This window comes from Mustela putorius, unplaced genomic scaffold (genome assembly GCF_011764305.1).
Source record: "Mustela putorius furo isolate JIRA1106 unplaced genomic scaffold, ASM1176430v1.1 tig00000788_pilon_pilon_pilon, whole genome shotgun sequence".
NCBI lineage: Eukaryota > Metazoa > Chordata > Mammalia > Carnivora > Mustelidae > Mustela > Mustela putorius.
This window is the reverse complement of record NW_025421481.1, coordinates 585,202-609,933: the sequence shown is the minus strand read 5'-3', so window position 1 is coordinate 609,933 and position 24,732 is coordinate 585,202. Positions and strand designations below refer to the sequence as shown.

The window sequence follows — 24,732 nt, the reverse complement described above, 5'->3', positions numbered from 1 at the left end:
CCCTCCACCTTATCAGGTATGAGGCCATTTTAGCCAAATTAGCTCCATCAGATTGGGTTGCCAGATAAAATACAGGAAGCCCAGTTAAACCTGAATTTCAGATAAATAATTTTTTTTTTTTTTTTTTTTTTTTTTTTTTAGTATAAGCATGACCCAAATATTGCATGGAACATACTTACACTAAAAAAATCATCTATTGCTTAACTGGATGCCCTGTAGTTTTACCAGCTAAATGTGACAAGATGTATCAGATGTTCTCCCAGTAGACCAGATAAGGGGTTTAAGTTGCAATTTCTTTGCAAAGTCAGACTTCTTGCACGGATCCCCAAACACTGCTATTCAGCATAGAGCATGACTCTGTTTGATACTACAATAGGGTTTGATGTCATTTGCTATTGTGACTGGGATCCAGTCTTACCCTATTATTCATTCCTGTAAGAGCTTCCTAGAGGGTCTGTTCGTGCAAGGAATAATGGCAAAATGGGACTCCAGATGTCATTTTTATCAGTGACAGAGTAGTGGCTTTTCCCACTGGGAAATACGGCCCATTGATCTTGGACCCTGAGCAATCAGATTAGCAGTCTGGCCACCCTGAGAACAGAGGAGGTTGCTGAAGAAAGGCCAGGCAGAGGGAGCTGAGCCAGGAGGAGAGAGCATGACTGGGTATTAACCTTCCATGCTGTCTCTAGTCCAGTTTGAAGGAACCCATTCCATCGTCTCTTTTGGAACCAGAGAACGTGTACATTTGGAAGCTGTGGGGTAAACCAAACTGGGTCATAAAATCAGGGAGAAAGCTAGGCTACAAGAGGAGGAAGAGAGGAAAGCCAGTGTGCGAAGAGGAGCAGAAAAAAGGGCCTGTCGTTCCCTCGGCTCTGCCTTCTCCAGTTCTGGTTCCAGCTGCACCGCTAGCTGCATTTCTTTTTCCAAAAACTTCAAATAAATTCCCCCTTTGTGTATAAACTAGCTTGGGTGGGTTTCTGCTACATAAACGCGTTCTGTCACTTACTTGATTAAGTAAGAGGAAATCAACCAAATAAAGAAACAAGGTCCCAGTTCGGTTCAGTTCATTACAATTTATTTAATTTAAAAATAAAAATGGAAACAAACAAACAAACAAAAAAAGAAAAACAAAACAAAAGTCAATTTCCAATGAAAATACAAACACTTTGGGTTGTTATCCAGCATTTTTCCCCCTGTAGGCTGTTCTGGGCTCAAACCAATCAAATGAACAAAAACCAATTTTGACTGGAGCCATAAAGCATGTTGCACCAATTAAATTACACCAATATATTATTATAATACCTTTGAAATGCCTTTCAGACCAATAAATAAAAAAAGACAAATTCAAATAAAAAAAGTCAACTTTTTATTACCAAAACAAAAAAAAATAGAAATTAAATAAAAGTCACAACACGGATTTAAAAAAAAAAAAATGTGCAGTCAAGTTTCTCTCTCTCTCTCTCTCTCTCTCTCTTTTTTTTTTTTTTTCTTCTAGGAATGATACCATGCCAGTAAATCCCTACAGAACATTTCCAGTTTGGCAAAAAGCAGTCAGCTGATCATTCACATTTGTACTCAAGACAGCAGGCCAGGGCGACACTCCCCTGAATTTCCCCCTGAAAAGTGCTCCCCATCATCCGAAGAAGCAGCACCTTATAACAGGGATGGAAAGTTAGGGAGCACTTAGCATTTTCATTTCGCCTAGGGTCTTGAAGCACTTCCTGAAAACTGATCATGCCTTAAAATTTACCTGTAAAAAGAAGTATAATTCTACTCCTTTGGCAAATGTGTAAACTAAGACATGGCAAGGCCAAAAGAGGCCAGGAAAGGACCAGGAGAGCTGACATGGAATCTCCCGCTTGGTCCACCAGGTCATAAAAGTGTCTCTCACTTGTAATTCCATGGAAATGAATCACGCAGGACTTCCTTGTTCGGGGATTGGCCGGTAGGGATGATAGGACTTAATCAGGAAGCAGGGAGCTGCGTGTCAGGGTTTTTCTATTCCAGGTTTTTCCTTGAAAGGACAGAGTCAACACAGCATGTAGAATCAAAAGGTGTTAGCAGAATGTCACAAGCAGGCAGGGGGCCTGAGAGATGGGCTACCCCACCCCTCCAGTCCTCATTAAAGGGAAAACTTAGCCGCCCAAACACTGCAGGTGTCTCAAGCCACCAGCTAGTTAGCAGCACACCAGGACTCAACTCAGACCCTTTGCCTCTGAGTGGAGGACGGTCTTTGTCACAATCCACGATCTGGGTTGATGGACAAAAGAGAACATGCATGTGGGGGGAGGGGTTTCGGGGGAAAGGGGAGAAGTAGAATGATTTTCCTTAATAGTGTCATTGTAGAAGGATGGAAAATACTAAACGGACACAATCACTTGGCAAAAGGAAAAAAATGTCTCACCAAGTAGATAGGTGTTAAACCTTAGGCATATTGACAGCAACCAACGAGGCCAGCTGCCATGCATGCGGGACCAGCAGTGTGGCCATACAGGCTGTCCAGAACAGATTACACAAATGAGACAAGGAATGGGAAGCCTGGAGGCTGCAGGATGCCCTCCATGCACCCACACTTCCCACACACACAATTGGCTATCTACAGATTTTTTTTTTTCCCTTTGAACCTATACTGGAGCTCAGGAAGGAGGTATAATTGAATGAAAGACACCAGAGAAGCTTCCCATAACACACCACCCAGGTGGACCTGAAGGCATGCACAAGCCACACCACCAGAGCTGGTGGCAAGGGGAGAAATGGAGCCATCTTCTTAGGGCAGTTTTACTCCAAAGAATGTTCTCAGTGCCTTACGGTGAATTCTTTTGCATTCTCCCTATAAACTACATCTGTTGGTTTTCCCAAAAATACCCCTCAAGACTAGTCCTCCTTGTATGCCTTTGTGGCTAGTAGAGGCTGACCATCTTGAAACAAGCCTTTCCATTTGCATAGCCAGTAGGATCTGAAGTCATCTCAAATTCCCCCATGAGACATTACTTCCAAACCCAGTATCTGAAGATGTCCCATTGTGGGACTGACATCTTATCACCTGTAATCTGGGTGTCTAGATGTTAAATACCTAGTTATATTACTTTTTATGATAAGAGTCTTGCTATACCTCTTTTCTGCCTCCTCCAGAACCATCTGGATGGCTTCTTGGGACAGGTTCCCTCTTCTATATGCTTCCTCCCAACCCACTCTGCTCTTTCAACACCTTATTTATTTGAATGGGTGGAACTTTCTTTTCCCCCAAAGTCTAGGACTTCAAACCCATGACAGAATCCCTAGATACAGGGGGAGCACCTTATACCTACCTTTCTTTTCCTCATCCAAATATCCCACCTACACACTAACTCCCTAGAAGCAAACTCGCCCGCCTCTGCGGATGCTACACTTGGTGGATGGGAAAACCATTTGCTAGTAGTAAACAGGGTAAATCGTTGAGCCAGTTATTCCTTTGGAGACTGTGGACAGCGTCACATCCAATTCATGCAGGTGAGAATCCAAGAGGCAGCATTCCAGTTAATAATGAGATGTTAAAGAAATCGACAAATTGCCCTCTTGCTGGTGTGGACCAATTTTCATTCATCTGCCCAAAGACCTCAGAGGGTCCCAAGTTCTGTTACACACCAGAGTTTTGATCTCTGACATCCTCCTCCTTCTCCCTGACCACCCTTGGGAGGTTGTGCTAAAGAGCAAGGCAGACATTGGGAAAGAAGTGGGAAACAGCAAGAAGCCCAAAAATCACCACGGGCTGACTCTTAAACCTTAGCGGTGTTCAGAGCATTCTCTCCCTGCCCAAGGCCCTGTCTTTCATTCCAGGTAGAGTAGCAAATTAACAAAGGACCCACTAGAGGCATGAAAGACAAGCATAGATCCCACAGGATGCCTCAACCCAACACTTTCAGGGCTTAGCCATGTCAGGGATGGCAACCACATGGCATGGATGTTACTGCTCCCCTTCCCATTCCCAAGGCAGCCTTTGCTATTCAATCACAGCACTCCTTCCCATGTGCCTAGGGTACTGGCACCAGCACACCCAGCAGCCACTACCAATCAATCACCGATTCAGGTTCAGGTGGCTGAAATCTACTTGTCTACCCCATGCAGTCAGACCAAGCCTGTTCACGTGAGGAGGGAAGAAGCAAGGTCTGAGCTCACCCCAGGCAGATGGCCCCAGTCTCTCTTGCCTTTCCTCCAGGAGTATTTGGACAACTTTTAGGTGTATGTTCCCTCTCCCATATGCTTCCTCCCCCCCTCCCTCTTAGTGCTGGCCAATACCACCTCGCCTGGACAGCTGGTCCTCTAGGAAGTGCCACAAAGTAAATGCCAATTAGGACCTAAAATCTGACTGGCAGTGGGCAGGACTGGCAGACAGCCCACTTCTCCCTTTCAGGTGCTGGCTCAAGGCTGCAAACTGGGCCAACCAAGACGGCACCGATCCTTCTTCAGTCTATTGTCACGGCCAGCAAAGAGGTAACCAGCTCACTAGCACAAGTCATCGCTCCCACGGCTCCCCCAAACCCACCCACCACCCAGCCCCACACCCTGGGGAGCTAGTTAAGCTTGCTGCAGATCTCCAGAGCTTTCTTGTAGACCTGAGTCACATCGTCCATGTCCATGAGGAGGGAGAAGCTGCTGTCTCCCAGTCGGTTCCGGTACCGCTTCAGGTACTGGGGTCGGGGCCGGTTCTGGAGCCCCTCAAAGTCCTGGATCTGGAGGAAGTTCTCAGCAGAGACGCAGCTACGGATACGCTGGCGGGCAGGGCGATTCTCCTGCAAATCGAGCAAGTCAAAGGAGTCGCTGGACAGGACGCTGTCGTCACTGATGACGCTGGAGGGCCGGCTATAGCTCCGGGAGAGGCCCTCGGCGGGGACGCCGGGCTCCAGCAAGGATTCCAGTGTGGGCATTTCAGAGCTGACGAGGGCCGGGTCCGTGGTCCCTGCTGAGTACTTGCTGCTGTGTTTCAAGATGCCCTTCCTGCGGCAGGAGAGGCCATGGGACGTCCCCCTGGCAGGGTCCGGGGGACTGGGGGAAGGCAGGCCACTGCCCAGCCCATCGTTCCCGTCCAACAGCTCCGAAGACTCACTGCGCTCTGGCGATGAGTAGTAACCCGACTCTCTCTGCTGGGTCTTCTTCAAGATGCCCTTCTTGGGCATCGTGGACGACTGCTTGGGGCTGAGCTTGCCCGGCCCCTCCGCCTCGGGGGAGCTTGGGAGGGGCACAGCGGTCCGGCCCAAGTCGGGCTCCATCTTGAAAGCAGAGGGTAAGGCAGGGCCCACGACACCCTCGATGAAGCCGGTGCTATGGGAGCGGTGTTCGCTGTTGCTCCGTTTCTTCAGGATCCCTTTGGGCCTCTTGGAACTCAGCTTGGATGGGCTCTCGGGCACCGAGTCCTGGCCAGACTGGGCAAAATCGTTCTCTTTCTTGGACTTTTTCAGGGACCGCTGCCGTTCCAGCATGACCTCGGAGGCCCCGGGCTTGGCCAGGCCCTTGATCTTGGCCTCGGCCTCGGCCTGCAGCCCCGTGGAACGGTGGTGCCAGTCGATGATGCGAGCCAAGAGCGGCGACTCGGAGTTGGGGAGCGCATCGCAGTCACAGACGCTGCTCTTGTAGCCCCAGTTCACCCACCAGTGGTTGGCGATGTCCTCGATGGTGGCCCGGCGATCGGGGTTCACCATCAGCATCCACCGAATGAGGCCTCGGGCATCTGTAGCACAAGAGAAAGAGAATGATGCATCACGCAAGCCTTTGGCCTTGATGGGGCTGACGCTGCTGGCGTGGGGTGACGTGCTCAAGCAAGTGGGAGACCTGGTCCTGCCACCCCAGGGAGCAGGAGCCAAAGTCTTCCAGACAGTCCCTGAAAAGCATCATCAGGACATGAAACCACAGGCTAGGGCATGGTCACCCTCTGGCATGTTTCTCCATGCAAAGGAATGTCCTAGAACTACCGAGCTCTCCGTCAACTCAGATCTTCATTAAATGGGGAAGGCTAGGTAACTGGAGCAGATTCCAGACCTGACCCCAAGGAGGGCCCCACCATTTCTTCAGTGGATATCATTTTACCAAAAGGGAAAACAGGGGGAGATGAGCTTGGCTTTTCTATAGGCCTGTGAGGTGGTCTCGTATAAACACGCAGTGCTCAAGGTCATGGGGAAAGTGTGTCGGCATGAAAAGGACATCTAGGGCTGAGACGGTGAGAGCGAAGCTCTTTGTCAAAGAGGCAGAACGAGAAGGATGGCACATGTGGGCAGTGCGAGGGGCCATCCTCAAGGCTGGCCTGACCCTGGGCCTTGGCCAAGTCCTGAAACCCACGCCCAGTGAGCTCACCTCCTCTCCCTCTCTGACATACTCCGCAGCCTACCGAGCCATCAGCTCACACAGCTCATCTAGACCCGCTATCTGCTTACAGCCTGGCTGAGACATTCCATGGGCACGTTTTTGCTGCCAGACAACTAGGGGAAAGCCTCGAAGGGATGTTGAGGAGGCCACAGGAACCAACCGACTCTCACAGCTTATAAATTGACTTTAAGATCAAACTGTGCTCCCCCAACGGGAGGTGAATTATATCCTGGGAAGGCGCCGCCTCCCCCTCAGCCACTTATGTGGGCTAATGAGTAGCTGGCAGGGGTCAGGCAATGCGACCACGGGTGAGCTGCGCCCCTGAAAAGTAACAGGATGCTCCTTTAGTCGTTTAGTAAATATTTTCTAGATTCCTGCAATGTGCCAGGAGCTGTGTTGGTACCAGGTGAGTCACCTGAAATGTCTAAAAAAAAAAAAATATATATATATATATATATACACACACACACACACACACACACACACACCTAATTGCCTACCTATCTATATGTGTATGTATTCATTATTCATAGGATTCTGTATTATAAATTCTCCCGCTCACTAAAATGTATTTATACCCCCAAATCAATGTGTAGGCACTCTCCCTGTCATTTATGTCCATTTGCAAAGTGGCAAAAAATCCGAGTCACCCCCAGCATGCACGTATGCTCCCCGCCAAGGTCGAAGGAGACGACGCCTCCTTGCCTTCTTGTTTCCACTCTCATACTGCAAACAGGTGTAATTTTCACAGCCTGCATTGTCCATGTTTTTCACATTTTTGTCCTTTTTGTTTGTCCTTTAAAGTGGCCCAAAGCGCTAGCTCTGGTTCCCGAGTTCGAGAAGGCTGTGATGAGGGACCTTACGGAGAAAACACATGTGTCAGATGGGTTTCGTTTAGGTACGAGCCATCGCACTGCTGGCTGAGAGTCTGATGTGAAGGAGTCCACAGGATATTTTAAATGAGGTGTCTCTGGACAGAAATATATGTAAAACAAGGCTATGTACTGATCAGTCGACACCAATATACTGTGACCACAGCGCGGGCCCTGTATTTGCTCTAGGAACCATGTGGCCTCGGTATTCACTCATTCCGTGCCCATAGCAACTTTGTGGAATGTAACTACTGCAAAGAGTGAGAAATTGGCTGTGTGTGTGTGTGTGTGTGTGTGCACACGCGTGCGTGCTGTGTGTCTATATAGGAAGGTCTGTGTTAAGTACTTTCCAAAGACAGGCAGGTAGACACACTTTTCAGTCACACAGCACACTCCCCTAGCAAGAGATGGAGCTTATAATCTTGGTTGCTTTGACCCACAGAACGGGGTAGAAGTGACGTTATCTGCCTGTCCAGCACAGAAGGCCCGGAAGCTTCTTCTTCCTCCATCTTAGAACCCTGGGCCACCATGAAATAAGTCAAGGATGCCTCCTGGAAAGAGGGGCCTGGAGAGGCAGCTCGTGGAGAGGGAGCCCATGGGGAGGAGCCCTGAGCAACTGTCACCCAGTCAGACCCAGCCCAGCCGCCATCTGGATGCCACTGTAGAAGCAACCCAAGCAAGGCTAGAAGAGTTCTAGCCAACCCAGGGAACGGAGAGCTAGGGTACCTAGCTGTTGTCTAAACCACCAAATTGACCCAGGGAGGTGGGGGAGGACAGGGATCGAGTTGTTATAGCAATAAATAATGAATAATCCAACAGCACCTGTGGGCCATGCCCCAACTGAGGGCACAGTGGTGAAAAAAAGCAGTTGTCCCCCTCATGGCACTGGGTCTAATGACGGTGGTTTATATGACCACACGAACTAGAAAGGACTTCATGTGATCTCTCTTCCAAAATGTGAATTTACAGTGGAGAAATTGAATCTACATGGTAAAGACTCGCCCAGGTTCACCCAGCAAGCACACAGGACTCTCGGCTTGCCTGGTGTAGAGGACATTTGTTCTAGAAATTCCATTTGGGAAGGTTTGGGCAAAGCAGCCTAGCAAGCCAGCATTGCCAGAAGGCAAAAATCTGGAGCAAAAAAGAAGAGGAAAAGCAGGGGACTCCTTACAAATGTTAAAACAGAAGCAAAAAAGTGTGAGCTACAGAGGGTAAGCCAACCACTCCCGCTCAACCACTGACCCTCTCAGGGCACGCACCTGATGGCTGCGTGGGCTCCCGGTACTCTCCACTGCTGATCTGCCGAATGAGGTTTTTGTGATCGAAACCATCGAAGGGCATCGTTCCGTAAACGAGAGTGTAAAGCAACACGCCCAGGGCCCAGCTGTCCACCTGGAGCAGAGAGATGGGACATACAGGAGCTGAGAAGCCACCCTTAATGACCCCAGGAACTGAATTTAGCGCGTGGCAGAAGGGTTCCCCCCTTCCGAAGCCTGACAACTGATATGTGGTGCAGTTGTGGGCTGCGGCAGAGCCTGACCTTCCCATCTCAGAGACCAGGAGTCCCAATCTGTAGAAGGGCTAAAAAGATTATCTCCTTTTTAAATCCTCAGGATGATGTTATGAAACAGGGAGGGCCTGGATTATTTTTGGCCTCATTTGACAGACCCATCTGAGGCACACGAGAGCTAAATGATTTCTCCAGAGCCCCTCTGTGTTGCCAGGGTGGGTGCCAGACTGGGACACGGGGCTGTTCACTCCAAACCCAGGCACCAGGGCCTTCCAGCACCTTCTTCAAATGGATCAGGGGCTGCCAACTCAAATGCTGACAAGAGCCAGGCCTGCAACCAGGATGAACAAAGCAAGAGAGAATGTGAGGTACAAGGTGGGAGTGCACGGACCCCCCCGACAGCGGCAGCCTCCCCTCAACTAACGGCTGCCGCACCGTAATGTAGACCCAGCACTGCCAGATCCTTTCAGGAAGTCAGAAACCAGACTTGTATGCGAAATTTCCCAATTATTGAATGCTTTGTCCAGTTCTTTTAGAAAGACTAACGGGGCCAGATAAAACATGCTTGCTAGCCAGATCACAGGCCGCAGGCTTAGAATCCCAGAAAGAGATCATCAAAGATCAAAGAAACATTCATTACCTATGATGAATGGACAGTGTCAAGTTTCTAGAGTTTTATAAATTGAATCCGATATTCCTCCCGTACATTCTTATTTTAGAAAGACTTTCTCTTCACTGCAACTGGTAGAGCCCGTTGGCATCCTTCTCTTCCCCCTCCAGCCCTGACTTCCAACACTGTCCAACAGATAAATATTTGGAGGGAGACATTTCCACCTACCGAGCTGCTGCTAGTTAAAGGAGATAAGGAGTGGAGGCCTCTCTCTGTAAAGAGAACCATCCTTTCAAAGAGAGTAATGACTTGCAACTCATCCATTTTCAAAATAGCGTTTTCACATACACATCTCTTACCGTGGCCCGAGAGCTTTAGGCATATAAAGAAATGCGTTTCTCATGCATTAGAAGGTGTGATTAAAACTGTATTTCCTTAGTGGAACCTCGCAGTCGGTTGAGCTGGGCCTCTTGGCTCCGGCTCAAATCATGATCTCGTGGGTCGTGAGGTCATGTCCCGCATTGGGCTCTGCGCTCAGCTCCGAGTCAGCTTGGGATTCTTTCTCTCCCTCTCCCTTTGCCCCTCCCACTCATGCTCGCTCTCTCTAAAATAAATGAATAAATCTTTAAAAAAAAAAAAAAAACCCTGTATTTCCTTAATTGAAGATACATGCTGTCAAAGATATATGCAAAAAGATACTCATTGCAAAGTTAGGGGGGTTTTTTGCTTGGCTCTTTGGTTTGTTCTAATAGGGAAAAACTAAAAACGATCGGAAGTGATTAAACTAATGTATATTCATACAATACAAGATTATATCATCCTCCAAAACCACGTTTTTAATAATAACAAATTCAAAATATGTCAGAATATAATTTTAAGTCAGTAAAAGGCCACACGCATGTATGTATACATGTATATATAATGATTGCTATTATTTTTTGAAATGTAAGAGATCAACACTGGAAAAAAGTATAAAAGAGAAGTTGCAAAAATATTAAGTGGTTATCTCTTGTAGGGGAGACTGCAGGTAACTTTATTCTCTAGATTTTTCAAATTTCCTCCCAGATATCTATATTGTGGCTTTTATAATCATATGAGGAAAAACTTTCTTCGCTTGCTTGTTTTTTTTGTTTGTTTGAAGTATTTCTTACATCCAGTTCCTGCCATCCATGCTACCTTTCCTCCCCTGCCCACACCCCCATACACCCCAGCAACTTGCTCACCTCAGGCCCCCGGTAAGGCCTTCCATTGACAATCTCAGGAGAAGCGTAGAGTGGGCTCCCGCAAAAGGTTTGCAAAAACTTGTCCTTCTGGTACAGGTTGGAAAGCCCAAAGTCAGCAATCTACAAAGAAAAGAAAGACCCAGAGAGGCCGGTTAGCGTTCCGGGGGCACCTACCTTGAATCATCTGAGCACTAGAGCACCTATGTGGGTCTGCCAGCTGGGTCACCATTTTTTCTCCGGTCCTCAGTTTCCATCAAAGAACCAGCCCACAGGACCAGGCCAGTGACTCCCAGCTGCAGTCCTTAGCATCACAACAGAGTCTGCTGGATCTGCACCCTACACCTTCTCTTAGTTACTCCAAACTGCTCTCTGCAGGGACCTGACCTTCGGTTTAGACCTGCTCTGAGAAACATCCACAGAATCACAGGCTTGACGTTTCCAATGCACAGGACAACACACAATTATTAATCTGGAAACAGTCCCCCTAAAATCACATCGTACCCCCAGTGACTCTGGAAAACTGTGGCCAGTGCCACTAATTCGACCCCCTCCTCCTCCACTCCCGCTCTACCAAGAATTCCATTCTGCCAACTCCATGACCCTAGGTAAAACAGACCCAGCGTGCTAGTTTTTGAGTCACCAGATATCAGCCCAAACTCTGCCACTAGCCATCTGTGTGACATAGGACAGGTCCCTTAGGTACTCTGAGCCTCAGTTTAGCCAGAAAATGGGAACCCGGGATCCTTTCCTGTTCTGGATCACAGGATTAGTGCTGGGTAGGGGGGAATCAATCACTCAAGATGACACCATGAATATTAATCTGTTAAGTCTTCAAATTCTGTATGAACGCTCTGCCTAGCCCTCTTTCTCTGACAGGCACACCTGTGCAATCACTCTCTTCTCTCCTGGATTCTTGAAGTGTTTTATTCACTATCCTTTATGGCAGCACTTTTCCCTGTGTGAGCGTGTGCGTGAGTGCATAGGTGCATAAGCACATAGAATCACATATATACATGTCACACAGACACGTGTCACGCTATGTATGTACATATACACATATGGAGCATATATCAATACATATGCATACATATAGATACACACGCACATATATATAAAGAATAAATTCTCCTTGTCCATCTGACTCTGAGTCCCCTGAGGCAGTGGCACATTCCACATTTCCCTCATCTATGTTTTATCCACGACTTCATACCTGCCTCCAACCCAAGAAATACTTGTCACTCAAAATATTTTGAAAAGCACAAGACAACGAATAGAATATGCAGAAGAAGAAGAAACTTGGTCCCCACGTACGGAACAACTTCCAATTACCAGGCACTGCTCTGAGCAACTCACCCTTTCGAATCCAAGCCCATTTACAGACAACGCGAGCATACATCACGCCACTGAACGGTAGCGCTAAACATGGTTCGGGTGGCAAATTTCATGCTCTGGCTATTTTGCTGCCATTTTTTAGGCAGATCAAGAAAGTGGGGTTTCGGGAGATGTGGGGAAGCGTCTCAGGAGATCTGGCTAGCAGGTGGCAACACAAAGCCGCACCTCCAAACCTTCATTCCAGCCTCCCGAGATGAGCCGCTGCAGGCTTCTGCCATTCTCTGACCGGATTTCCACTGGAGGCTTATAAATAGGCTGAGCGATTCACATGCCCAGAGAGCAGCCCAGCCCCAGTGGCGCTGAGACTCTGTTCTGAATGCAGCCCCAGAATAAGCCTATTTTCTAAAAGTCGCCCCTGAATGAATGAATGGAATGCCATTGAAAGCAGCTGGTGTAGAACTGCCTTCAGAAAACGCGTTCTCCGGGCTCAGATTGCATTTAATTGCCCTGAATTCCTCTTTCTTATCAAGGCCTCTGATTCGCTTGCAGGAAGTTGGTTAGAAGCTTATGAAGTGTGCCCCGTCCATCAGAAAAGGAATGGAAGGCCACAGCAGCCCCAGAGCACACCCCAGGGCTTTGTCTTCAGTGAGCGCAGCCAAGGCCAGGCCCTAGCAGAGTACGGGGTGGGGGGTTGGGGGAGACTTCCCCTTCCCACCGCCAGTGTCCACGGCTTCCAAATACATGCACCTGTGAAAGGTGCCCACCGCCGTAGCGTGCGGATCCCTGCACACACACGATCACCCCGGAGTGCTCCCAGTCCGGGCGCCCTTGCTCTCTGCATCCGTCCTGAGAAGGGTGTTTGTGTTAGGGCCCAATCCAGTCCCCACAAACTGATGTTTATCAGCCTCTCCCAGTAAAACTGTCATTGCCGCTGACAGAAGATTAATAGAAATGTAGATTAGTCTGTGTTCTCGGCACTTCAACGGAAAAGGAGTATTAATCAACACACACACACAGTTCTCAAACCTTGAACCACCTAAACTCGGGCAGCAGCTCTAAGATTTCACGCCATAGGGAGCCGCCGTCGACCAGAAGCACAACAATGGCCACTGCTTATAAAACTTCTCAAAGCCTCAGCTTCTCATCTGCAAAGTGGGAGGAGGAAGAGGACTGACCTCCACAGTGTCGTAGTGAAAATTAAACGATGAAAAGTATGTAAAATGCTTAGAACCGTCACTGGCACAGAGTTGGGGCTCGAGAAATCTTTGCTTCTCGCCCTTAAATCCATAATAGTAGCTTTATCAACCTCGCAATACTCAAAACAACACTGGTTTTTCCATTTCAGGTAATTATTTTAAGGCTTCTTTCTCAAATAAATATACTTTTTAGAAGCGAACTGAGCTAAATAAAAACATTTGAGTAAAAGAGCACAGAAGATTTGAGGGAAAAGGCAAAAGCCAGGAAGAGAGTGAAAGAAAAGAAATTTGGGAAATTTGAACAAAGCTGAAATTTGGGAAACAGTGATTTTAAACATAGTAAGGCAAAAACAACTGAATGAAAGTCTTACACTGCTGACACATGGGTAACCTCTGGAGAAAGCTAACGACTCCACATTTTTGCTGGTGATGGGACTGTACCCCTGCCCATTATGGGCTCCAAATTATGTCCCCACACTAGGCTGATATCCCATTCAGCCTGGGCTCTGGAAAGGAATCTGAGAAGCCAACTCTCAGGTCCTTAATTTTTGGAGTTTTTGGTATTACCAAGCTGCTCTAGAGGTGTGCGCTGCTGGATAAACATCAGAGTTAGAAAGTAGGAAGTCATTATTCATTGGTCCAAACAATGAGCCTCCCTACAACACAGAAGCACCTTGGAGACCAGAGCTAAGTGAAGCGAACCAGACGCGGAAGGATAAATATCCACGTCTACGTGGTACCTAAAGGGGGTTTAACATCGGATCTCTGTGAATAATCGCTGTGAGCTCACCAGGTGAAAAAGGAAGTATCCGGTTGCTGGTGGGTAAATGCTGGGGGAAAATACTGATGAGGTCGGTAGTGAGTGACAGACTGATGGCCATTTGCAGGGTCTGAGGGGAAGTGCCGCGGACTAGACAGATCAGAAGAACCTGGGGCTAGCCTCCGGGTTGGCCCTACTGGGTGATGGGCGGGCCCTGCCACGCCACTGGGTCTCCTCATCTGCAAGGTGGGAATAATCATAGAACCCACCTCAGAAAGCTGTGTGGGGACTGAAGAACAGGCATGAAGGGCCCTTGTAACGGCTCCCATGCCAGCTGGCTCTAGATGACAGCCGTTACGACACTGCTGGTGGGTTGGTCTGCTTAACAATGGTTCGCTAAGAGCCAGTGCCCACCCCAGAGCCCAGAGGAATTATCATCACCCACTTCTGGAATAGGCATGCCCAGAGTGAGAGGCAGCACTGCATGATGGGAGAAATAAAGGATGCAGGGTTTGAAGGTCTGGGTTCAAATCCCAACCCTGCCTCTTACCAGCACTGAACTCAGGCAGTTAATTGATCCTTCCCTGCTCCACTGAGGTCCGTGGACCTGTAGCTTCAGCACCAGCTGGGAAATGAACCACCCCAAGCGATCTGGGGAAGCTCTTAACTGAGGGCACCTCCACGAAGCAGGGTCTCAGAGGACCCTAATGAGTAACCCATCACAACTCATCACACATTCGACTCAGGCATCCCTTCGTGGGTACTCTGGCCACCACGACTCAGGCAGCCTGGCCATCGGCCCTCAGAGAGACCTCCCCGGGGAGAAACCTCCCCAGGAACAGCTGTCCGCAAGCTGCCTGCAGACAAGGTAAGGCAGACTGAAGCAAGGAAGGACCAAAAACGTCCCCACGTGTGATGCTCTCTTAGATTTGGGGCAAGTCTGGGTGGTAGCAGTAGAGGGTAGAATTTATCAGGTGCCCAGGCCTTAAAGTCGAAAGGCCTTGGGTTTGCAGTCAGCCCCATTCTTAATATTAGCTGCAAAAACCTCCCCATCCATAAAATGGGGCATCATCAGACCCACACTGCTAGAGACATTCTTGAGATCCAAATGAGATAAGGCACATGCAAGGTCTGGCACAGGACTCTGGCTTCTAGCATGAGGCTCAGGAAAGGTTACTTTCCTTTTCCAGCCTCTGTGCCCCATTCCTGTGCTTGCTGCTGCTTCCCTGTAGAAGGCTGTCAGCACATTTCTTTCTGTCAAACTCCTACCCAGCCTTCAAAACCAAGTTCAATCACCACTGCCTCATTAGAGGCTTTTTGGTGCATTTATAGTTAACAAAGGCAGCACTTCCTGCTCAACGCTTCCAGAACACAGGACCCAGGGCACTATGAGGTACAGAGCAGGGCGGCTCTGGCCCTGCCAAGAAAGGAGGATCAGGGAAGGCTTCCTGGAAGAAGAGGCATTCAAACTAAGACTGAAAGGAGGAGGCAGGCAAAGAGCAGTGGGATGAGCATCCCAAGAGCAGGGACCCAGGTGTGCATAAGCCAGGAAGCCAGAGAGAGCTCACTGGGTTTGAGGAGTGTGAGTCCTACACAAGTTGCTTTCTCTCACCGCCTTAGCTAAAACAGCACCTGCCAGCCTCCACTCTGCACTGACTCTCTTCACCACCAGATGATTACGTTCTATATTTCCTGGTTTGCTACTTGTGTCCCCAACTAGAATTCTAAGTCCACTGGAGGGCAAGTGCCTTCTCTTCCTCACTCACCTCCGTACCCTTCTCCCGGCAACGTGTTACTGCTGGCTGGACAACTGTGAGATTCCAAGCTCAAGAAGGACCTGGCCGTCTGGCTCACTGTTCAAGGCCAGCATTCAGCATGGGGCCAGATGCACGGTCGGAACTTAGTAAATATCTCTTGTCTAGTATATCCTGCCCCCAGGAGATACACAGTTTGCTGACTGCGTCAAGTGCAGGAATAGAAGAGTGAATGTAGGGGACGCCTGGGTGGCTCAGTTGGTTAAGCAGCTGCCTTCGGCTCAGGTCATGATCCCAGCGTCCTGGGATCGAATCCCGCATCGGGCTCCTTGCTCAGCAGGGAGCCTGCTTCTCCCTCTGCCTCTGCCTGCCATTCTGTCTGCCTGTGCTCGCTCTCTCCCCCTCTCTCTCTCTGATAAATAAATAAAATCTTAAAAAAAAAAAAAAAAAGAAAAAGAAGAGTGAATGCGGGTATGCGTGGACACACACGTGCACACAAACACATACATAAGTGGATGGATGAACAAACAAATCCATCAGTGAATTAGTTCCTGAATGCAGACTTCTCACACGCACATAATCAAAGCCCAGGGGCCATATCCCGAGCTGCCCCGTGTGGCCTCGGAGATTTCTAGCTCCTCTTAGCCGGGGCCATTCAAAGCTCCTTTTTTGTCTGCAGCTGTGGCGATTCCATTGTCATCAGAGCAACAGGCCATTTCCCCTCTCTCCCTCTACGCTGAGCCCTGGGAGCTCACCCAGTTCCCAGCCCTCTTTGAGGAGGCGAGCTGACCCCAGTGCTTAGACCTCTTCTTATCGTAAGACATTTTCACAGGAGCCTTCTATGGGAATTGCCGGCATTCTCCCAGAGAGTGGGATGTGGATCTGGCCCATTTTTATTAATTGCAAATTAATGCTATGCTGGGTGTCTATTTTAGTAGACACAGGCTTCCTCCACTGAGGATTTAGCGGGCTTCTCCGGGGGACGGAATGCAACCCAAAGAAGCACACTGCTCTCATTCCTTCTGCCAACAGACTATGTGAATATTTTTAGAAGCCACACCCTCTCACACTGGCCAGATAAATACTTTCCAACGCCAGATGTGCTCTTTACAAATCAACATCAGGCCCAGAGGAGGGGAGAAATGAGCTACACAGCTCACACCAAAGTACCAGGACATGTGACCAGTTTAAACCAGTAACATTTTTACAGGCCTCCCACCCCCGGAGTACAGAAGACGGAACCGCTGCTAGAGAGGCAGCAGAGGGGGCTCCCAGAGGGACCTGGCTGCCCATCTCCCGTGGGCTTTCTCTCCCCTCCCCGGCCTGGGGCCAGATGCTGATGCCACGGGTTCTCCTAAACACGGAGGCTGGTGTGTGGCCATGTGTCCACTGCCTTTGCCACCCCAGTGCCCTTTATAAATGTGCTCCCAACAAAATGCTGAGTCAGGAAGAGCCAGGCAGATACAGCCGGAAGGCAAATCAACACCAGCTGAAATGCATTTAAAAAAAAAATTCTTGGAAGTGCGTGTAAGATGATGAAAGAGAATTTGCCCAGAAGTCAAACATGGGAGTTCTCCTCCTGGCTGTCATCCCTTGACCCCAAACCCAAACAACTTAAGGGTACCTACTGTGTGGCAAGCGCTGGGCCACACCCCAAGGAACCAGAAACACAGTTAGCCCACTCTGATTCCCTGCACGTGACCTAGACCTACAGGGCCTTCATCACTTGAACAAGGGGGCTGGAAAATGGCCCTCAATGTTCTTGGAGCTCTAGGATTCTCAGGTCCTAGTGGTATTCCTTGAACAGGCAGAAGGAAGAATCCGTGTTGGGGAATAAGGAAGGTTTGGTTTCTGTTCACGTGTGCATATGTGTGTATGTGTGTGCGCACACGCGCTCCCAAGAGTTTTTTTTTTACCTTGGGAAAGGCCAGGAGGAGATAGTCCTAAGGAAAAGACAAGGAGGGAAAAAAATGAGCGAAAATTCAATTTTTGTAATGTTCTATGTATCTATTATTTATCTATACAACAGACAGGGAGCGCAGATGGAAGGACTCGGTCCTGGGAGCTAGGAGGCTCCGCACCACTGCCCCACTGCTCCCCTGCTCCTGCAAATGCTCCCTTCCCCAGGGCTCCTGCCCCATTGTTCCCAGCACAATTGCTTTCAGAATTCTAACTATTCTTCTCCTCCATTGGGAAATTCTATGACTCCATAGGAAGCTATGTGCCTTATCACTTCTGGGACTACATCATGGGACCAAGAGGTCACACTGTCCCACAGAACCCAATCCCCAAGCCAGAGGCTCACATTCCAGGCCTTGTAAAGACTACATTTCATTTGGAGAGCTCCAGGGGGCAGGTGGCAGGAAGAATCTGCAGAGAAAGTTACCAGGGTGGATGACACAAACCATTAGAAATGTGCCCCTCGGACCAGAATCCAGTTCTCTAGCCCTGGCCTGGCCAGGTGCCAAGGACCCAGGCACCTTCACAGCAGCTGACTCCCTGTTCAGTGTCCTCTCTGGTGACCAACTGCTGGTGCAGGGACCTTGGATACTAGGAGTTGAGTGCTAGGTGCTCTGCATACGAAAATCCCCACATTTGCTCTTGACTCCCCAGGCGCCCCGGGCACGGGGCACGGCACACATAACTGCTCAGGAAACTATTCACTGAGAAAATGAATCCATAGACAACTACCCCCAGAGGCAGGACTGGCATCCCTACTGGACACGTCAGAAAACCGAGGCTTAGGGGAGTCATTGACCCAAAACACTGCCATTAGTCAGGGACAGAGCCGTGATTCAAATCAGATTGCAGGCCCCCCAGCTCCAAAGCCACCGCTCTTGATCTTGACTCACTACACAGTGCTCAGCAGTGTACAAAGCTAAACACAGGGTATCTTGTTTGGTCCTGAACACAAGCCTGTGAGCATGACTGCTACCCCCGTATTATGTTGCAGGAACACAGTGAAGTGGCTCTCCTGATGGCATGCAGCAGGGAAGCCACACAGGAGGGAATTTTCTGACTGGACACCAAGTGCTCCTGCTAGAAGAATCCAGAAAGGGAGAGACCTTGAGCTCTCACTTCCTGATCCTAGGAAGAACTGCTTTGACCAACCATTTCCTCCGTATTCTATGGACTAACACAGAAAGAGGTCAACCTCTGGCAAAAACAAGAGGTCATCCCCAAAGTGACTTCGAGGAGCCTCTCAAAGGAAACAATGGTGACTAATGGCGGCCACCATGATCCGCAAACAGAATCCAAACACGGAGCAAGGGAACAGTCTCCCTGCGATGCACCCCCTCTACTGAGAGCAAGAGCAACCGGGAAAGGGGACAACAGAAGGTCATTCCCATGCCTTGTCCGGGGACCAGGGATGAGGCACTAACGTCACCAGTGGCCAATTACAGGGATCCCCTGGTGTCAGGAGTACTGAGGCCATTTCTTAATGAAACCCATGCGACGAGCTGCGTTTATTTTGAAACTGTATTTGCTTATTTTGCAGCCATGATCAAAAGGACATCCAGAGTGCCCCGTGGGAGGCGCTTGAACCCCTGTGGGCCAGGAGAGTTTGCTTCAACTCCAGCGGCAGCCAGCAAAAACACTCTCCGTGGAAGCCAGCCCTGTCACCGGATGGTATGCTCCTTTCCCAGCAGCACACACCACCACAGTCAGCTTCCCAGTTCCTGGGCCGGTTTGAGGGGTGGGAGTGTCTGGAGAGACAAGGAGGCGGCATGGCACCGCAGTGACAGAAGGCTGGCAGGGAGGCAGTTCCAACTCTTACATAACCTGGGGCCCTGCTGACAACTCAAACCCTCGTGAGTCAGACACACATGGGCTCAAACCCCAACTCCACTTAGGTACCGCTGTGTTACCTCGGGTTGGTTACTTAACCTCTCTGTGCCTTGTTCTCCCTATCTGCAAAATGATGTCAATAACAGTGCCCACCTCATAGGGTTGTGAAGATTAAAAGTAAGCGATAGCTGGCAAACATGCAATATGTTACGGTCGTAGGGGTTTTTATGGTGATGACTACTTCCTGAGGACAGGGATGGTATTTTCATCATCTTTTTTATGCCAGCACAAAGATGGAAGTCTGGCATGTTGCTGGAGACAGATACATGCTGGTCGAATTGGAGGACTAGGGCTGGACTGAGGTGACTCCCCACACCCTCCTGGTTTCAAGGCTGCAGCCTGAGGCACCTTGAGTCCTCGCCCTGGGAATCAGTCCACCAGGCAAGAGCCTTACCTTAATGTTGCAGCTGTCATCCAGCAGGATGTTTTCCAGCTTCAAGTCCCGGTGGACCACGCCGTTCTGCAACGAGAAGACAGGCGCGGACATGAACGGGGCGGCCGGCCCAAGAGACAGAAAGAGGGGGCAGGAGGGTGAGCAAAAGGGGAAGTTTGACAGATTAAAGAAACGCGCCAGCCCTGGTGGTCTCTGCCTCCATCCTTCAGGGCTCCCCTCCCTGTCATGACGCTCCCTGCCAGCCAGAGACCAGCGACAGGAGAGCATTAGTCACTTGCTGTGTGGTGAGGGGAAAATGACTGGAATCCATTCTCCCCCAGAGCTTGTAAAACAGCAGGGGGATTCTTCGACGGAATGTCTGTCATTCCACTGCGTAAAAGCAAGAGAGTCGCGGGCGGGGGCGAACAATGTCTGTCTGTGCTGCCCTTCTCGGCGAAGCAGCAGATTTCTCTGCTGGAGACTCAGAATGTGAGGTTCACGGGTCCCGCTTGTCTGCCTGCCTGCCCCACCCCCGCAATGGACATTTCCGGAACAGTTGGGAGGGATGTTCTGCAAGATCCACTCTGCTCAGCTAGACTCGAGGGTGAAGGTGGATGGGCTGGGGAGACCCTAGCCACTGGGCTGACCCAGCAGGGCATTGCCCTACCGTGCGACCTCTCTGTTCTAGCAAACTCTGGCAAGTCTGGAAACAAACCTGCACTGACAGGCAAGCAGCCCCGCTGAGGCTGAAAAGGAGTCATTAACTAATAGCCTGCTGGTCTACCCCACAGTAACAACGGATACACGCAAATCTTCGTAAAACCCAGTGATCTTTCAGTGGGGTAGGGGAGGGCATGGGCAGAGGTCGAACGGAAAAGAACCAGCTATTTCAGGCTGGGTGGACCAGTAGCAGGGAGTTAGTTCTCCATGTCATTGTGCATAAAGGACATCTGAGATTGAAGCTGCTCTTTCGAGCAAACCAATGGGCTAGAACACTTCTGCCTTTCAATCAAGATTTCTTTAGTTCACGATCAGCCTGTTTATTATAGCTGGTGCTTTCTTGTTTATTTTTCCTTTCCATTTGACAGTCCCTACTATCTCCAAAAGTACCGGCTGAAGAGATGAAAGCTGTATTTCTACTCTTTTTTCTTTCTTCCTTTCTTTCTTTCTTTTAAAGATTTTTATTTATTTATTTATTTGACAGAGAGATCACAAGTAGGCAGAGAGGCAGGCAGAGAGAGAGAGGGAAGCAGGCTCCCCGCTGAGCAGAGAGCCCGATGTGGGGCTCGATCCCAGGACACTGAGATCATGACCTGAGCCGAAGGCAGAGGCTTAACCCACTGAGCCACCCAGGTGCCCCTCGACTCCTTTCTCGAACGCAAACTTTCCTGGATGTGTTTTGACCTCAGAGAGGCACAAACCAAGGCTCCTGGAAGAAGGGTACAGAATCTAAAGTCCCCGATTTGTTTCCAGTTTTAAAGACTGGGAGCAGTTTGGGTTTATATTATTGCGTTCCTACTTTTCAGAGTAAGAGGGAATGAGCTTGATAAAGCTCCATTCGTACAAAATCCCAAGTGTTCACCCACCTCAGATAATGGAAATCTGACCTGTAGAGCTTTATGCTGATGCATGCCTAAGGATAATGTACAAAGCACCATATGATCTGAGTCATCCGTGCCTTTTGAGTCGGCAAAGAGAAGCCCAACAGGGTTCACATGGGTAAAGGGTTTTAGATTTGAGTAGTATCTTCTAATTACGTACGGAGCTTCTTTTGATTAACCGGAATATTTGGCAAACCAGAAGGCCCCGCATTGCAATCATTTGAACAAAGAAATTTGACTCTATTTTGGATGCCATGTTGGATTCAAGTCATTATTGTCCTTAAAGTGAAAGACCGTTCCAGGTGTGACCGTTGGCGGAAAGTACGAGTACGATGGGAATCGTGATGAACAATGACGATGGCTGACATACGTCTTGGGAATTAGCTGTGTACTTCATTTCCCCCTCCAGAGACAAATGGTAAGCTAACCTGGCTTTATTATGTGTGTGTAGATAAAATGTGTGTGTAGGTACGGAACTTTATGTGGAAGTGACCTATGCAAGGAAAGATACCAAGAGCACAGGAAGGTTCACAGCCAGTGACTTCACTTCTGGAATTTCCCCCAGGTGAATCACTCCAATGAGAGGAAAAGGTTAATATGTAAAGAAATTGGAACCAGCCTTAAATGTCCAACAATGACAATAATTGCAGAGAATTTTTGGTAACATAGGAACGTGTTTAGATTAAAATACTAAGTGACAAGGCAAGACACAAATGTAAAAATACATGTACTGCGGTACTCTGGGTCCTGAAATGGAGGAAGGTCATTGGCAGAGAAACTGGGGAAAATCTAAAAAAAACTGGAGTTTTGTTAATAACACCACCCGAATGTTGGTGTCTCGGTTTCAACAAATGTATTATAGTAAAGTAAGCTGTTCCCATTAGGATAAAGCGAGTGAGGGGCATACGGGAACACTCTGTACCAGCTTGAAAACTTTACTGTACACCTAAAACTATTCAAAATAAGAAGTTCAATTAAAAAAAAATGTTAGGAGGTGGAGATGGGAAAGAAACGAACAAAAATGTCCATCATGGGTTATGCTGGGGATCCGGAATTATGGGTGATGGTGATTTTCTTCTATTTCATAAATTCTCCATGCAGACAACAATGGCTATCACCTGTATACTACCTGTATACTGTGGTATTACCTGTATCACATGACCATCAAAACCATCGGTGACCAAAGCTGTGACGGGGCTCGGCCGTACCTTGTGACAATAGTGCACAGCGGAGACGATCTGCCGGAAGAAGTGTCTGGTCTCCCTCTCGCTGAGGCGTCTCCGCTCGCTGATGTAATCGTACAGCTCCCCCTTGCTTGCGTACTCCATGATGATCACAATCTTATCTTTGTTCTCAAACACTGTGGGGGGGGACAGCAACACACAAAACCCTGTTTATCCAACAAGCCCGCTTATGGCTCCAGAGGGTGCAAGGGGGGACAATGGAGATGTCACTGAGCAGGGGCCAAGGGCGACCGGTCAGGACACAAGTCAGGCCATTCCACGTGACAAGGAGCTGGGCGAGTGTTCCAGCTAGGTGGACAATGACATCACCGCTCTTGTTACCGGACACACCTCGGCAACCTTAAGGGGAAGGTGCCTCTCATTCCTGAGGGCCCCACACCCTTCCCCAAGATCATTGTCCTGAGCCCCGCCTCCAAGAACAGGTCCCTGTCGACAGGACAATGGATGGTAACACCTACCTCCTATGAACCCTTCGATATGGACCAGCTACCCAGACCTCACAAGCTACTCGGAACCCAAAATGGGTAGCTGGACTTGTCACCTCTTTGTTCAAATCTTTCTAGATTTTCCATCTCCTCAGAATAGAACCCAAAGTTCCAAACATGAACCCGCAGGTCCTGTTTGAGCCCGTGGATCCATCCCAGCCCTATTCTCTGTATTCTGTGTATTTGTTCAGTCTGTCTCCCCCACTAGAGTGTACATGAGGGTTGCTCTGCTTCATTCACAGATGTCTCCCCAGCACTCAGAATGCTGACAGAAGGGCTCCATTTGCAATTATCAAATGAGCGAACTCAAAACTTCCTAAGTGCATTCTGGACAATTCAGGAAAGAATTACCTTGCCCTTACTAGGTGCCAAGCTCTTGTAGGGTTTTGAGTACCTGACATGTCCTGACTCATTTAGATCTTGCAACAGACTTTCAGAGAAATACCACTAATTTTACCATTAAAAACAATGGGGACACTGAGGCCTGAAGAAGTTTAGAGATTCACACAGTTTGGCTGAGCCCACCAGACTGGACGGGGCTCATCTCTGGCTTCCAGCGTGGACAGAGACCCATGATGCCACAGCCTGGTGGCAGGTCAGGACATAGCAATCACCCCAAGCTGGGATCCCCGCCTCAGACCCTTCCCACCCAACCCCCACACCACCATGGAAATTGTTTTCCCAAATGCCTGTAAATGCGCGCACACACACGCACACACACGCACACACACACGCGCACACACACATGCATACACACTGCTGTTTCCCACCTCCTTCCCTCTGCCTTTACTACCTGCCTTACCTGTAGGGGAAACTCCAGCCCACCTGTCAAGACTGAACTCAAATATGGCTTCTATTTGCCGCCCTCTCCCTCTCACTGTGCTACCCCATACTTGTATGATAGCACTTTCAAATACATGGATTTGTTTGCTGGTTTACATACCCATTTCTTCTGCCTGGACTGTGAGTCTGGAACTTTACGTGTAAAAAGTTTACTTTTAGAACCAGACCCTCCTCAGTGAGATTCCTGGATCTGCCTCTTACTTGCTGTGTGACTCTGGGGGAGTTGCTTGCCCTCTCTGTGCCTCAGTTTCAGCAACTCTAAAGTGTAAATAATACTGCTTCTTAGCACTTCTACTACTACTCAGTACTTCTTAGAACTGTTGGGAGTGTTTATTGATATTGGGTATGTTAAATGCTTAGAACAAGGCCTACACTTACGGCATGTACGCAGTGACATGAGCTATTATTGTTACTATTGATATTATTGGACCCCAGGGCTGTAGCACTGAGCCAGACTCCTAGACACACTCAGTGAGAACGGAATTGAGCTGGAATATGCCCCAGGCCTGGGTCCTCGGTCCTCCCACACCTTGTCACTGGCTGTTAGAAGCGCAAGGCCCTCCAGTTCCTCCTTCAAGTCCAGCCAAACCTCTCTGATAAAAGGAAGGGGGAAGGAGGAGAGCAGGGAGGAGGAGGAAAGAGAACAGCCAGATAAAATTGGCTGCTCCTGCGTCTGCTGGCCTCGGTGTACCCTGAAGCCTTGGCTCCTGCCAGGGATTTCAGCCCATTGTGCCCTTTTCATTA

General features: G+C 49.0%; 1 protein-coding gene across 1 annotated transcript in view; it reads right to left on the bottom strand.

Moving 5' to 3' along the window:
* Window positions 1-1,058: 1,058 nt before the first annotated feature.
* Window positions 1,059-24,732, bottom strand: part of NUAK1 (NUAK family kinase 1) — a 71,650-nt gene continuing 47,976 nt past the window's right edge. Inside the window, exons 3-7 of the mRNA XM_004743057.3 lie at window positions 22,625-22,776; window positions 19,837-19,902; window positions 10,552-10,671; window positions 8,468-8,600; window positions 1,059-5,704 (exon numbers count right to left, since the gene is read on the bottom strand). Coding sequence (XP_004743114.1) covers window positions 4,551-5,704; window positions 8,468-8,600; window positions 10,552-10,671; window positions 19,837-19,902; window positions 22,625-22,776 — 1,625 coding nt within the window. The 3' untranslated portion in view covers window positions 1,059-4,550. The remainder of the gene's footprint in view (window positions 5,705-8,467; window positions 8,601-10,551; window positions 10,672-19,836; window positions 19,903-22,624; window positions 22,777-24,732) is intronic.